Below are 14,389 nucleotides of genomic sequence, written 5' to 3' on the forward strand. Positions count from 1 at the left end.
AAGCCACACAACGTTTGGAGTGCGGTACGTATGCAGCTGTCTGCTGTTGGCTGGGTAGATCAATCCACTGCTTTCGCTGTTGCAAAGTACCAGTCCAGGAAGGGTGAAGCTGAACTTAGGGTTTTACCTGAATTGGCAGGAAGAGCTTGTACTCGGGCGGCAGCATTTCCTCGGCATATATTCGGTCGCAGAAAAAGACCGAGCGGATTCTGCAGTTGGCAAACACCCTCACTCGGACGGTTTCCCTGTAGTTGGTACCGTAGGCAAGTCGGGTGCAGCCAGGAAGGTCGAAGTGCACCTGGTTCCACCCAACGTCCAAGGTGACAGGCATCAAGCACACGGACTGACCAACGCGAGTTGCTGTCTGCCAACAAAAGCCAACACATGTTTCGCATTCCAGCTCTGGGCATTTCTTACCCGGAAATTGGAGGCAATGAAGCGGCGGTGCTTGTTTTTGTCGTCAATCACCTCGACTTCAAACATGAAGTAGCGCCTCATGTTCTTGACGATCATAACGAAAAAAGGGAGCCGGACGGCGAGAGAGTCAGAATTGTCCCGTGGACAAGTGATGCCTGTCATCTGAACGTTCGCCCCCATAATCTCCACAACATAGGACTCAATGTCCTCGTCCCGGACGCTCTTAACGTCGCCATACGCACTTATACACCCCCACTCATTTCCCGTCAATCCATACACGAAGTGCTGCTCACCGTGCCTCTTCCACGACTGGAGAGGATTCTTCCCCCTGTAGTGGTGGCCAACCACAGGTCAGCGCTCCACACAAGAAGCTCACCTTAGGCTGTACAAAATGGACAGGCATCCTGTCTGATAAGTATGTCTGAACATCCTTTTCTTTCCTCTGTTTTGCACCAAACTCTTGGTATCCCCTTGCCTAAAGCCCTAAAACTAATGACACTGGGAATCGAACCTTGGCTTTATGCGTCTGGCTTGACGTAAGCTTCACATGTTTTTTCAAACAGTACTTTAAAAAATCTTCGATCACCACCACCATCACGTGCTTATGTCTATAATATTATTTGGACTTTTACACTAGGTAGTTTAAAAGTTAATGTCACATTTGCAAAAACCAAATGCAACCGGAAAGTGGCCCAGGATTGTGCGACAGCACTTGTAGGACGACCTTGAAGAGCGACAGCAACAGCATTGTTGTCCCGTCGCTCGCTTCCTCTTCCATCCATAGCAGCAGATTTCAATGGCAAAGTTCTTCTATAAACACATTGCTTGTTGCTTTGGACTTCCAGCAATTTTGGTGTTTGACCATGGTGGTGCTTTCATTGGAAGGGCAGTTGAATCCCTGGTGGTGGAACCTGACATCCAGGACGTCTGGAGCAGCAGCAAATATCCCCAGTTCAATGGCCAAGTTGAGTCTTTTAACAATAAATTTTAGTTACCACCAGCATTTTGTGGGCGTTCCAATCCATGTACAAGAGCCAACACCTTTCTGGCTTCTCTTAAGAGGTTGCTTTATGACACGCAGCAGACCAACTCAGCAAGGAGCAACAGATTAAGGCAAGAGCTTAGGAGACTTTGGCACTGGAAAAAGAGAGACAAGAAGCTGCTAATAAACCCCATATAGCACTGTCCAAACAGCACATGACAAGCAGGATTTGAACATGCGATTTTCATGTACCTTAAGGACCTTAATCCAGAAGACAAGTTCTCTTCCCACTCGTTTGACCCATTCATCATCCAGTAACAAGGGTGTGAACCTTTCTAAGACTTTAAGAATAATTTGTTGCATTTAGCATCAAACACTTTGAATAAAAATCTCTAAAATAAAGAAAGAAAACGAAAAGAAAATTAATTAAGCCTTGAAGTTTATTCCACTGGCCCTGGTGTTGAAAGGAGGGCACCCTAAACCATCTAGTCTCTCTACTGTAATCAAACTCCATGCTAAATAGCTCCAAATGCATCACTCAAGTCCCATTTTGCTCTGGGCTTGGGCTTGGGCTGGATATTTAAGGAATGTCTCACTTTGGAGGATCAAGCGACTGTGGTGCAAAGAGTACCCATGGACTGCTTGCAAGAAAAGGTGACACAGCCCCAAAAATAGCTGACGTGATTTGCTGGAGAGAGAAGAGACTAAAAGAAAGAAACATTAGAACACAGAGAAAAGAAAAGTAGTAGCAGTGTGACTTTCTTGTCCATTTTTATTGCTAAGTTTTGTTGGAAGAACATATTTGCTGAAGTCATGGCCTTGTGTCCTAAAAATGGTGTGAAATGAAGGTGAAAAAACTAATGAAGTAGTTGGGGTATCAACAGCAATGCCACCTGGAAACTACTAAACACTAAATGATAGGAAATGACAGTGTAAAAAATGATGATATGAAAAGAACCTTGAGAAACTCTAAACTGTTGTTTTTTGAATGATTCTGTTGTAAGCTTCAGGGAGAAACGAGATCAATGCAGCCTTGAGGCCAGAACCCAGGCTAAAGAAAAGAAAGATCACACTGCCGCATGCCCCACAGTATTGATGAGAAGGAAGCACAAGTATCATTTGATTCAACTTGAAACTATAAGCAGTCAAGTTGGAAAGACTCATGCCACTTTAAAATTAAACCTAAACTATATCAAGTTGACGTCACTTCTCTCCAGTTCGTATGTGGATAAGGATTATACAACATCACACAATTGCTTTTGGCCCTGTGGTGAAGAAGTCCATCACAACGAATTGATGGTCCTCCAAGATGGTGGAGAAATCGAACCAACATAATCAAATCCCCGTTTGAAGAGTTGCTGAAAAGAAGGCATGGGATGTAGCTCTTTGCAAAAGAAAGCATTCCGTGTGTAGATTGCTGTGTCCCGATGTATGGCTGGCAAGATTTGTTTAGCTATCACCTGCACTGAAAAGCGTCCTAAAAAGTGAAAAAAACGAATGTCATGTCTGCTATGGATCGGAAGAGAAGGCTGCTGAGGCCGTGTGTATAGAGGGCCCCTCCAAGCAAGCAAAAATCAGGAACCTTTTGTTGCTTCTCTCGCAATAAAGCTGGTGGATAGAGAGGTAAACCAAGCTGATATACATATTTGAGTTTGGGTAGAGAAACCCAGGAGTAGGCAAAAGCGCAGATAAGATATAGGTTGTGGAAATTTTTCTGACTCTGCTTGAAGGAAGAAGAGTGGTAATTAATCAATACTAGCTCATAGCTGAAGCCAATGTTCCTGCTCAATTGTATGCTGAATCCACCAGAAAAGAGTAGGATCGGTAAAGGCAGCCATGGTCTGGCTCTGGCTGCAACACGAAGGCTATAGCTGCAGCACTTAGGCGGCCATGGCAGCAGCTTTACGAAGGCTGCAGCTCTAGCGCTAAAGCGGCCAAGGTGGAATGGACTTTCCTTGTAAAAGAGGTACAAAAGTGTATACCTTATGTTCTCTCTTGTAGGTGCATGATAAAATAGAAATAGCAAGATGGAAGATCTATTGCTCAGGGAAAGAAAGGTTCCATGGTGAAGTTTGAAGCTCAAGCAACAATGCAAGCATGCAAAAGAAACCTTAAACACACGAAAAGAACAAAATAATTCATAGCATACTTGAAACAACCCATCAAAAGCAGTTGATTGACAAGCCGAAAGGACCAAGCAACTTGGGCCACTCTGATTTCACACATTTTATAAACCATTTGCACTTGTTTTTTTAGGTACTAATCTATCTGGGAATCTTGAAGGAACTCTGTCCTTTAGCTTGCTAAGGGCTCTCCTTTTGCAAGCTTTCTAATTGCCATATAGTCTAATATAGATAATTCCATACTTTAGACTTTTGATAGCATCACGATTGTTAATAATAACATGTTCGAGCACCCATTTGATTCTCCATTCCCAATTTGCATAACCACCTTTGGTTATGTCTTTTGATTCCTATGGTTAGGCTCTATCTCTTTACTACTTACTTTTTGGCATTACGCCTTCTATTTAGTTATTCTCGTCCTATCTAAAAAGGTAGTTTTGCACTTTCTACCATGCGTTAGCAAGTATTCTTAGGGATGAATTTACTCAATAACTTAAGGAGTGGTTTTTCAATTTGGATATGCTCACTGTGTAATCCCACACACTGGGATTAATGTTGCTATGCATGGGCCTTTTTATGCCCATTGCTAGCGATGCCAAAATCCATTTTTGGCTTTATCCAATTTAAATAGATAAACTTTTCCTATCTCCGCAACCTTGGACGTTGGATAGCACCTCCTATCTATTATTCGCTAAGGACTTAGTCCCTTGGGCCTTATATAATGCCCTCATGATTCCAAATACCACTCTCTAATGTTTTAAAGTGTTTTGGTGTCTCAATAATGACCTTATTTGACAATGAGCATTTCCCTTTATGACATTGACTTATTATATCTTAACATGAGTAATTTATTCCCCGGAGGGGTACATCTAACCTCCTTATCTGAATAAAAAGTCTTAGATAGTTAACTTTTACTAATCCAATCAATTATTTTGCATGGTTTGCTTAGTTTTCTCATAGTTATCAAGTCTTATAACTCATTGCTAGTGCTTCCACACCCTTATCATTATTTGGGTCACTACACTATAACCACATACCTTCCAATTTAGGCTATGCCATTCCTATTTCCATTCGAATTCCTTTGGTAAGGGGTTTTTTTTAAACCTATTAACTTGACCTCAAGGCATCACACTTTTGCATATTTAGTGTCTCCACACTATTGGCTTTACAAATTTACCTTTATGACACTTCCCACTTGTGTTTAGATCTTTGCCAAGACCAAAGTAGTTATTTTGCATGCCAACTATTAGTTAGTACTACACCATAGTGTTCACATACAACTCTATGCCAAAGTTGTTTTTTTCCGGAAACACTTTTCCCATGACTTTAATATAACACATTCTGCCCTCAATGAGATACCCACTATTCTTATAGTTGGATCTTATGATCCTCCCTATCCTTTGTAGGGTACAACACACTCTAGTCCAAATGCTTCCACCAATCCTTTAAGATCATTCCTTGACTCCACTCGAGTCATTTAGCTTTTTGAACTTTGCTAATTCGACGATCTATAAGGTCCTAGCCTCTTAGCTATTTTTGAGGTGCCAGTTCACTAAAATACATCTTCTTGTATTCCTATTCTACTCACAAAGACCATCTTTGCAAGTATTATTCCAACACTTAATTGTTTTTCATTTTCCATGGGTTACCTTTGCCTCTTAAGACTATCCGTCCATATGATGAGAAATACCGACTCATCCTCTAAATACACCTTCCACTCCTTGGGTTTGTTCCAGCATTTATAAAAAGTAACTCCGGCTACCATTTCAAAGACTTGTATCCTCTTCTGTATTTGACCTCCCACGGTTAATAATTTTGATTTTAAATTCATGAGCACCAGCCTCAACTATATGAGGATAATCTTGACTCCTTTATTGTTTTAGAGTCTCTATTTTTCCTGTATAGGTTGTGGAAATTTTTCTGACTCCAGTTGAAGACTGTCTACTTTCTTGCCACCATTTCCTAAATAGTATTTTAACTTTTGAAAATTGTTGTTCCCACACTATTTATCAAGAAGTTTATTTATCAATCTGGTCAATTGATCACCACATACGGAAACATATGTGTCAGAAACCAAAATGAAGCTATGTAGTTGCAATGTTCTTGTTTGGACAAAGATTAGGTGGCGGCTGTGTTCCAGCAACATTCGATAGATGAGAGGCTCACCATCGTGGGTAGGAAATCCAAAAGCAAATAGATCTCTAAATTTCAATTCTTGAAGTAACTTTTCAAATCTCTCCCCATCAATCCTCTCTAATGGGTATATCACTATCTCTCTACTTTGAAAAGGGACACTATTTTCATTCTCCTAATACTCTCAAAAACAACTTCATCTACACTTAGAAAAATTTAGATTGTTCTTTAAATAGTTTAAAAGTTCTTTATGTAGTTTAAAATTCTTTTGATTAGATCCCACTCGCTCTCAGAGAGGGGAGGGGAGGCAGAAAAAAGGGATTTTTAGGCACTTCGCTCCACTCCAAAATAGGTCTATTGAAAGCAACACCAATAGCTCTTAGAAGAACACGAGCAGCGTGAGCAACGTAAGGAAGTGCTCGTAGTGTGTGAGTCTTGAATCTTTTAACTCTATGCTCCTTACCGCATCTACTTAATCAATAGTGCCTTCTGTATTCTTTGGAATAAGCCATAACAACCAAGAACACTAAAAAACCCTAAACAATAAAGAAAGAGGGTGGCTGTTGATCTACGTGGATTTGGTAATTCTTTCTCATGCAAGTATTGAACTTGCGACCTCCAGTGAGGGCTACTGCTACTGCTGGTCCTGCTCTAGCAGCTATTGCTGTCGATGATGCTGCTGCTGCTGCTACTGCCCTCTCTCACGATAGCATACTTGGCGTGGCTACTACACCCACTGCGGCTGCTGCTACCCTCTCCCGTGATAGCATACCTGGCGTGGCTGTTGTGCTGGTTGCTGCTACTGGTGCTCTGCCAGCTGTGCAGCTGTTGCTGCCAATGCTACTACTACTGCTGTTGCACTGGCTCTTGTTGTGCTGGCTGTTGCTACTGCTTTGTTTGCACTCGTTGAACCTACCACCATTTCCTAAATAGTGTTCTAACATTTAAAAATCATTATTCCCACATTGTTTATCGAGGAGTCCATTTATGAATTTGGTCAACTGATCATCATATACGGAAGCATATATGTTAGAAACCAAAATGAAGCTGTATAGTCGCAATGTTTTTGTTTGAACAAAGATTAGGTGGTGGCCATGTTCCAGCAACATTTGATAGATGAGAGGCTCACCATCATGAGCAACAAACAAATCTCAAGATTTCAACTCTTGAAGTAACTTTTTGAATCTCTCTCCATCAATCCTCTCTAATGGGTATATTACTGTCTCTCCACTTTGAAAAGGGACACTATATCATTCTCCCAATACAACCGAAAACAACTTTATTTACACTCAGAAAATTTTTGACCATTTTTAAAGTAGTTTAAAAGTTCTTTATGTAGTTTAAAACTCTCTTGATTAAATTCCGCTTGCTCTCAAAGAAGGGAGGTAGAGGAAAGGGATTTTTAAGCACTTCGCTCCACTCCAAAATAGGTCTATGGAAAGTAGCACTAATAGCTCTTAGAAGAGCATGAGCAAGTGCTTGTAATATGCAAGTCTTGAATCTCTTAACTCTATGTTCCTTACTGCGTCTGCTCAATTGATAGTGCCTTTTGTATTCTTTGGAATAAGCCCTAACAACCAAGAATATTGAAAAATTCTAAACAATAAAGAAACAACACCGCCTTTGATCTTAGGGTTGCATGGTTTTGGTAATTCTTTCTTATGCAAGCATTGAACCTACAACCTCTAGCGAGGGCTGCTGTTGCTCCTACTCTAGTTGCTACTACAGTTGTTGATGCTGCCCTCTCCTACGATAGCATACCTGGCGTGGCTGCTGCTGCTCTTGCTTTGTCTGTTGCTACTGCTACTCTTGCTCCGCCAGTTGCTGCAACTACTGCTGCCTTCTCTCGCGATAGCATACCTAGCATGGCTGTTGTGCTAGCTGCTACTGCTGCTGCTCTACCAGCTGTGTGGCTGCTGCTGCCAATGTTGCTATTGCTGCTGCTTGCCAGTTGCTACTGTGCTAGCTGCTGCTGCTGCTCTGCTTGTACTTGTTGAAGAATATCAACTTTCCTGCCACCATTTCCTAAATAGTGTTCTAACTTTTGAAAATCGTTGTTCCCACACCATTCATTGAGGAGTCTATTTATCAATCTGGTCAATTGATCACCATATATGGAAGCATATGTGTCAGAAACTAGAATGAAGTTGTATAGTCGCAATGTTTTTATTTGGACAAAGATTAGGTGGCGGCCATGTTCTAGCAATATTCAATAGATGAGAGGCTCACCATTGTGGGAAAGAAATCTTCAAGTAAATAGATCTCTAGATTTTGACTCTTGAAATAACTTATGAAATCTCTCCCCATCAATCCTCTCTGATAGGCGCAAAATCTGCATATCCTAGAGCAACATCATCTCCCTTGACTTGGCACACTCTAGTGGCTTGGAAGTGGCTATTAACACAACTGTCCTTGTCGCGCATGTGACTTTGGGTATCGAAAGTTACCTGTCGACCAGTCCTTACGGACACTCTTACCTTACTGCCATGATGGCAAGAGGTCGGTATTGCTGGTCCCTTTATCAGTCCCTCTTGTGCTAGTGGAGTTAACTGGGCATTTAGAGTGTACTTAGACCGGACGAGCATAAGAATGGAATTCCTACGTGTTATAAGCTAAGCATACTTAGCCCGGTAAGGAGTTCCAGTTTCGTTTTATCTTGCACTTGCTAGTGACAAGAACCCTCGCGTATTGAGATTAGTCCCTTAATATCGCTACATGATAGCTTACCGTGTCTGCCAAACACCCTCACTATCATGCCCTTTGTGTTAGTCTCATTTTGGTCCCAAAAGCTATTTATGGAAAGTGTCCAGATTTGCTCGTTTGGCATATCTACGGAATGTAGAGATTGGCCTATACACAATGGTGTTCGTCCCGTGTCCAAATTCACAATCTAGGGACATTCCATATTTAATAAGTTTCGAGCTTATCCCAGAGACTAACTCCTGATACTAAGAGAGGCTTGGGGTGAAAGCCCAAACTGTGTTCCTCAAGGGGGGGGGGGGGGGGGGGGGCTGTGGGGGGTTCCAAATGTATAGTAGGGATAGTGGGTAGGTCGGGCATGGCCGACCAACCCGAGGCATAGTCTAGCTCCCGCTTGCGTGCCTGTCCTTGTTCTACATCCGGCTTGGGTCTAAGCCCAAGTTTCATTCCATGCTAACTGGTGGAGTACCTATATCCTCACGTTAGGCCACCGGTATGCCGAAATAGCACCAGACTTTGTTTGGCTCCGTTTTGTGTGCTGGTCCTGGCATTGGGATGTTGGTTGCTCTAGGACTATTCCAAGTCACTCCGGGCTCCTGTCCCTTCACTCCTTGGGCTGTACGCTCGGGAGTTGTATGCATGGCGTGAGGCATAGGGCCCAGAATTTTCCTTACAGGATCTGAGACTGATTGAGGAACTTCCTGCAAAGGTTGTTTCTTATTTTTTCTTTTGATTTTTGTGACTAAATCTTTCTCTTATTGTAGGAGCTTTCCCACCAGCTTGCATTGTTCTACAAGCATGTTTTGAGAGACGATGGGAAGCCTTACCCTCCAGCAACTCTGAGGGATATGTTTTTTTGCTTTAACCGAGTATTGAAGCTGGCAAGAGAAGCCCGAGTTGCAAGAACAGGAGTTTTAGAAGAAGAAGTTGACATCCTGAATGATCCAAGGTTTCTTACAGCAAGGTATCTTGCTTTTTTTGTTCTTTTTGTTGTGGTTTGTGTTCTAATATGTTTGGTTTGGTTTGTTTATTCTAGGAACACTGCTAGCCATGTAATTCAAAAAGCAGCACTAGAAACTACAAGGCCAACAAGTATAGGGTCAAAGCATGTGTACTTGTCGATGGCTGAGCTTAAGGCAGTTCTCACGTTGCCAGAGTTTCTACCTCACAGTCCTAATGGACTGTTTCGGTTAGTTGTACTATTCTGCATGAATTTCTTTCTTGTACGTGGGAGGAAGGAATTGTACGACTTGCGATTCACTGATTTTACACTTTTGGAGGATGTTGTTGGTTGCTATATCCAGTTGAGTAGTTTCTTATTTGTTTTCTTTGTTCTTGTCGGTTCTAATCAGAATTTTTTTTGTCTCAGATTCAACCAACGTGTTTCCAAAAACTACCAAGTGGATCTGATGAATTGTAAGAACATGGATCGGTGGCCTGTTGTGGATCTCTATGAAATAGATACTCCCTCAGTCTACAAGGCATTCAAGCTTTTTTTTGATAAGCATCTAGCAGTTGGTGATGGGGAGGACTTGAACAAGCAGTCGTTTTTCCTAGCTTGTAATGATTGTTTGAACATGACTGATAATTGGTACTGTCGAGGGGCACGGATAGGAGAGCATAAGATCTCTGAAGTAGTAAAATTGGTTGCCGCAAAAACAGGTAGTTAACTAACTGCTTTCTTGTTTGCTCATAGTTTTTTTTCTCCAGGTTTTAGCCTTTCAGCGAAAGATATTCGGCATTCAGCAATTACAACTATGAGTGTTTGCAACACTCCAATGGAAGACTGTATGGAGCTGATAGGACACAAGAGGGTGGAAAACATGGAACAGTAAGGTTTTTGCTAACTATTTTGTCATTAATGCCTCTTTTTTTAACAAGTACGATCACTTTGGGAAAGCAAGGAGAATGGCAATGTCATCTGTTCTGTATAACCGGTATGATCGTACTGGTCCTTTGAAAATTTACCAGGACGAATTTCGGAAAGCATCAGAGTATATTGTACGGTGCCATGAGGCTGGTAAACCTTTAAATGAAGATCCATTGGATCTTCAAGATTGCCATCTTGTTTCTTTTGGTAATTCAAAGCTTTTTTTTTTGTGGAGGTTTAACACTCTTCAATTCAGGTGGAAATGACAATTAACAGACTCAAAATCGTGAGCAGCAACAATAAAATTTTGGTAAGAAACTTTATAATCTTTATAATGGACTTTTCTCTTTTCTCGATTTTAGGTGGTCCTGGGCAGCAACAGCCTTCTCCAAGAGAAGAGATCCACGAACAGGAACTGAATCACCACCAAGTTCTGGACGTGATTGAAGAGCAGCAAGGTAAGAAAATTCTTTCTTTCCTTTTTTCTTTCAATTTAGTTTTCTCTTTATTTTAGGTGGACACGACAAGCAACACGAGACTGTGCACGAGACTGTGCCAGAGCCTGTGCCAGAGCATGGCAAGTAGCAGGAATCCATTTCTGGAGACAAAGGTAAAGTTTATTTGATTTGAATTCTTTATTTCTAACTTTTGATGTTATTTGGTAGATCTTGACAACAATGAGCTACTTTTAGCTCTTGCGAAAGATCCAAGAGCTGCAAAAGCTTTAGCACTACCGACGATCACCAGCACATTTCACCACTGTTCTATGAGTAATTGTGTGATTGTAGTCAATGGTCATAGCCAAAGTGAGCTTGAATTATTCAAGCTTGCTTTGATTAAAAAATAAAAAAGCAATTGCATCTCGTCTGATTGGAGAATGTGGTTACTGGCAGCTAAGTTCTCTAGAACCTGGATGACAGCAGCCATGTTCTCTAGAACCTGGTGGCTGGCAGGTGGGTTCTCTAGAACCTGGTAGCTGTCAGCCACATTCTCTAGAATGTGGCTGACAACAGTAAAATTTTCACAGAGAACCTGACTTGATCCGATGGCTGCCAACAGCTGGATCAAGTTAACGGGCGAGCCACAGCCCATTAAGGTTAGGGAAGTAGTTCCCGAGTGTTCAAAGAAAGGGCTTTGAACGAAAGTCGATGGTCAAGGACTTTCACGCTTATGCAGGAACCATGTTACCGTGGTCGGAGGACTTGCCAAGCGAGATTGGCAAGTCGGGGGGAACAAATACCCTAGTTGAAGGTGATAACTTCAAAAAAGGTGGGCCATGGGGCCAAGCATGGAGGAGTCCATGCATGATCACAGACTTGTCAAGTGAGAGGTGTGGAGGAACTAGGTTCCTAAGCTGTGATCTGTAGCATGCTTTAAGTATAAGTTGGTGCACTGGCGTGATGAGTCACACCAGGCATCCTGGGTGATGCTGTCCGTAGATGCATATACGGAGGTTGGGTTCGAGTCCCAACCCTCTAGTGCTTGGGTTCGAGTCCCAAATCACTAGGGTGTGGTGATGGTTTGGAATATGAGGACACTCATATTTTGGTGGTCATGGACTCTCAATGAGGAGATTGGCTTCGGCATATCGCCAAGTGGGGGATGCCTCGGAGTTGTGATGCACGTTAGATTGCTTAGAGTGAAAGCTCAGCATATCTAACTTGAACACTTTGGTGCAAAGGGCACCAAGGACGTGGTGAATGAGATGGGGACACCCAGTCTCAGTTGCTATGGATCCTTGGCTGGAAGGGTTGGTTTGGGCGCATCGCCAAGTGTGGGGGATGCCCCCGGGGTCATAGTCAACAATTTAAGAAGGTTTGCAAGACCTAGTTCATATTGGTAGACCTGTTAAGGGGTCAAGATGAGATCACTAGGTGATCTTGTGGCTAAAACAAGGACAAGGTTTTTATTTGGGTTAAGGAATACGATTCCTAGTTCAAAATGTTGATTTGAACTATTGATAATGGTGTGGCTTGGTCAAGGTGACCAAGTGGGAAGAACACTTAAGGGAAATGAGCTATGTCAATGTAATGGCATAGTAAGTATGAGGAAAGTAATCTTTATAAGAGATCCATGGGAGGGTCTTAAAGTTGGGCTGTGGATAGAGCCCACAGTAGAAAATGTTAAAGAAACGTACTAGGGGTGAACACCCTTTGGACTTGGCAAAACAAAGTGTTTGTTATGGAACCGAAAAGATACCTCGAGAATGGAGGTAGCAATCCTATGTTGCTAGGTGCAACAATCAAGGATAGGAGCAAAAGACTAGTAGCCAAGTATGGGCCATGAAGATCATTGGAGGGAAACCAAATGGCAAAGTTAAGCATGGAACACTAAGGTGTTAGATGCTAACGGATGGTGAGAAGGGAAGTATGCTTCCAAGGATGGATTCCCAAATGCTCAAAGGGTGAAAGCTCCAAGGAGGAAGTGGCAAAGTAGCCAAATGATAGGGCCATAGATAGCCCTAGCACAAAGTATGATAACTAGAACTTAGTGCCTAAGGTGGCATGAAATATAAGAGGTACAGAACTGTGCCCTCAAGTAAAGAACTTCCTAAGGTGGGTAAGTGAAGTTGCACAATATGTGCAATGAAAGGTGTCAGAGACACTTAGGAAATTGACTCTGACAAGTCAAAACTTAAAAGTTCCAAAGTGCAAAGGTTATGTCAATGGAATCTAAAACTACTCGAGGATGAGTAGTGGAATTGAGTTAGAGAAAGTATCTCTAATAGGTTTAGCGAGAACTAAACCAATAAAAGGGAGAAAACCACCCTAGGTGGCTGAATGAGTCTCTATGTTGGAGGGACTATGCTCCTTAGAGGACTGACAAGGCATGGTGAGCCTTCGGTGTCAAACCATAGACAAAAACTGGTTGGGTGCCAAGGATGGAAAGGGTAATACATATTGGTGTTACTTTATAAAAATGGTTTACCGTTCGATGAGGACATCGAACTTTGTCTATGGGTGGTGTGTGAGACACAAAATCCCTAGGCCCCAAAGTGGAGCCGGAAGGGTGCCATGTGGTAGTGGCTGAAGCGAAAGCCAAACGAGCGTAACACGTTTGGACTAAAAGCTCCGACTTGGAATGTTGAGAGCGGGAGAGGAACTCCCAACAAAGTGCTTGAGGAACAAGCATGAAGCGAGCAATAAGCGAGGCTCCAAAAAGGGACCCAAAAAGGACCAACACATGACACGTGGAAGTGTCCGAGATGGAGTCCGAGGCGGACCCTAGTTGGAGTCCGAGATGGACCCGAAGTGGAGTCCGAGATGGAGTCCGATATGGAGTCCGAGATGGACCCGAAGTGGAGTCCGAGGTGGACCGAAACGGAGTCCGAGATGGACCTGAGATGGAGTCCGAGATGGAGTCCGAGATGGACCCGAGATGGAGTCCGAGATGGAGTCCGAGATAGAGTCCGAGATGGACCGAGACGGAGTCCGAGATGGAGTCCGAGATGGAGTCTGAGAAGGACCCGAGATGGAGTCCGAGGTCGGGACCAAGACCGGGACCAAGACCGAGACCGAGACCGAGACCGGGACCGAGACCGAGACTGGGACCGGGACTGAGACCGAGACCGAGGCATAAGGAAGTTGGATATACCCTTACGGGGGATAAGTTGCTTGTGTTGCGATATAGTAAGTCAATGTCATAAAAGGAAATACTCATTGTCAAGAAAGCCATCATTGGGACACCCAGACACTCTAGAACACCAGAAGGTGGTGTTTGATGTCGCGAGGGCAATGGATAAAGCCCAAGGGACTAAGTCCCTAGCAAATGATGGATAGAAGGTGCTATCCAAATGTCCAAGGTGGCGGAGACAGGAGAAGACTGTCTACTCGAATTGGACAAAGCCAAAAATGGAATTTTGGCAAGGCTAGTGATGGGCATGTAAAGGCCCATAAGCAACAATGTAATCCCAGTGTGTGGGATTATAAGGTGAGCATACCCGGATTGAGGAACCACTCCCTGGGCTATTGGGTAGGTTCATCCCTAAGAATACTTGCTAAAGCATGATAGAAAGTGCAACGCTATCCTCCTGGTCTGGAGGAGAATGACCAAAGGAAAGGTGTGAAGCCAAAAAGCAAGAAGTAAGGGGATAGAACCGAACCATAGGATTCAAAGGGCATAACCAAGGTTGGTTATGCCAGCTGGGAGTGGAGAATCAAGTGG

At 43.0% G+C, this 14,389-nt stretch overlaps 2 protein-coding genes and 1 long non-coding RNA gene across 3 annotated transcripts; 2 read left to right on the forward strand and 1 right to left on the reverse strand.

The window, feature by feature from the left end:
* Positions 1-115: 115 nt before the first annotated feature.
* LOC9647279 (cilia- and flagella-associated protein 20) lies at positions 116-846 on the reverse strand. Its single transcript, XM_024663888.1, has 4 exons — positions 794-846; positions 695-745; positions 418-658; positions 116-364 (listed from the first exon to the last, which is right to left on the reverse strand). Exons 1-4 carry the CDS (start codon positions 844-846, stop codon positions 116-118), a joined length of 594 nt encoding a protein of 197 aa, XP_024519656.1.
* Positions 847-6,249: 5,403 nt separating this feature from the next.
* Positions 6,250-7,652, forward strand: LOC112342299. The gene is made up of 2 exons (XM_024663880.1): positions 6,250-6,550; positions 7,324-7,652. The coding sequence occupies exons 1-2, from the start codon at positions 6,250-6,252 to the stop codon at positions 7,650-7,652; spliced, it is 630 nt and encodes a 209-aa protein (XP_024519648.1).
* A 2,906-nt stretch (positions 7,653-10,558) lies between these two features.
* Positions 10,559-11,079, forward strand: LOC9647311. The gene is made up of 3 exons (XR_002990924.1): positions 10,559-10,683; positions 10,740-10,835; positions 10,891-11,079. It is a non-coding gene; the product is annotated as an uncharacterized LOC9647311 (long non-coding RNA).
* Positions 11,080-14,389: the final 3,310 nt, after the last annotated feature.

Source organism: Selaginella moellendorffii, unplaced genomic scaffold, assembly GCF_000143415.4.
Source record: "Selaginella moellendorffii unplaced genomic scaffold, v1.0 SELMOscaffold_104, whole genome shotgun sequence".
NCBI classification, from domain to species: Eukaryota; Viridiplantae; Streptophyta; class Lycopodiopsida; order Selaginellales; family Selaginellaceae; genus Selaginella; species Selaginella moellendorffii.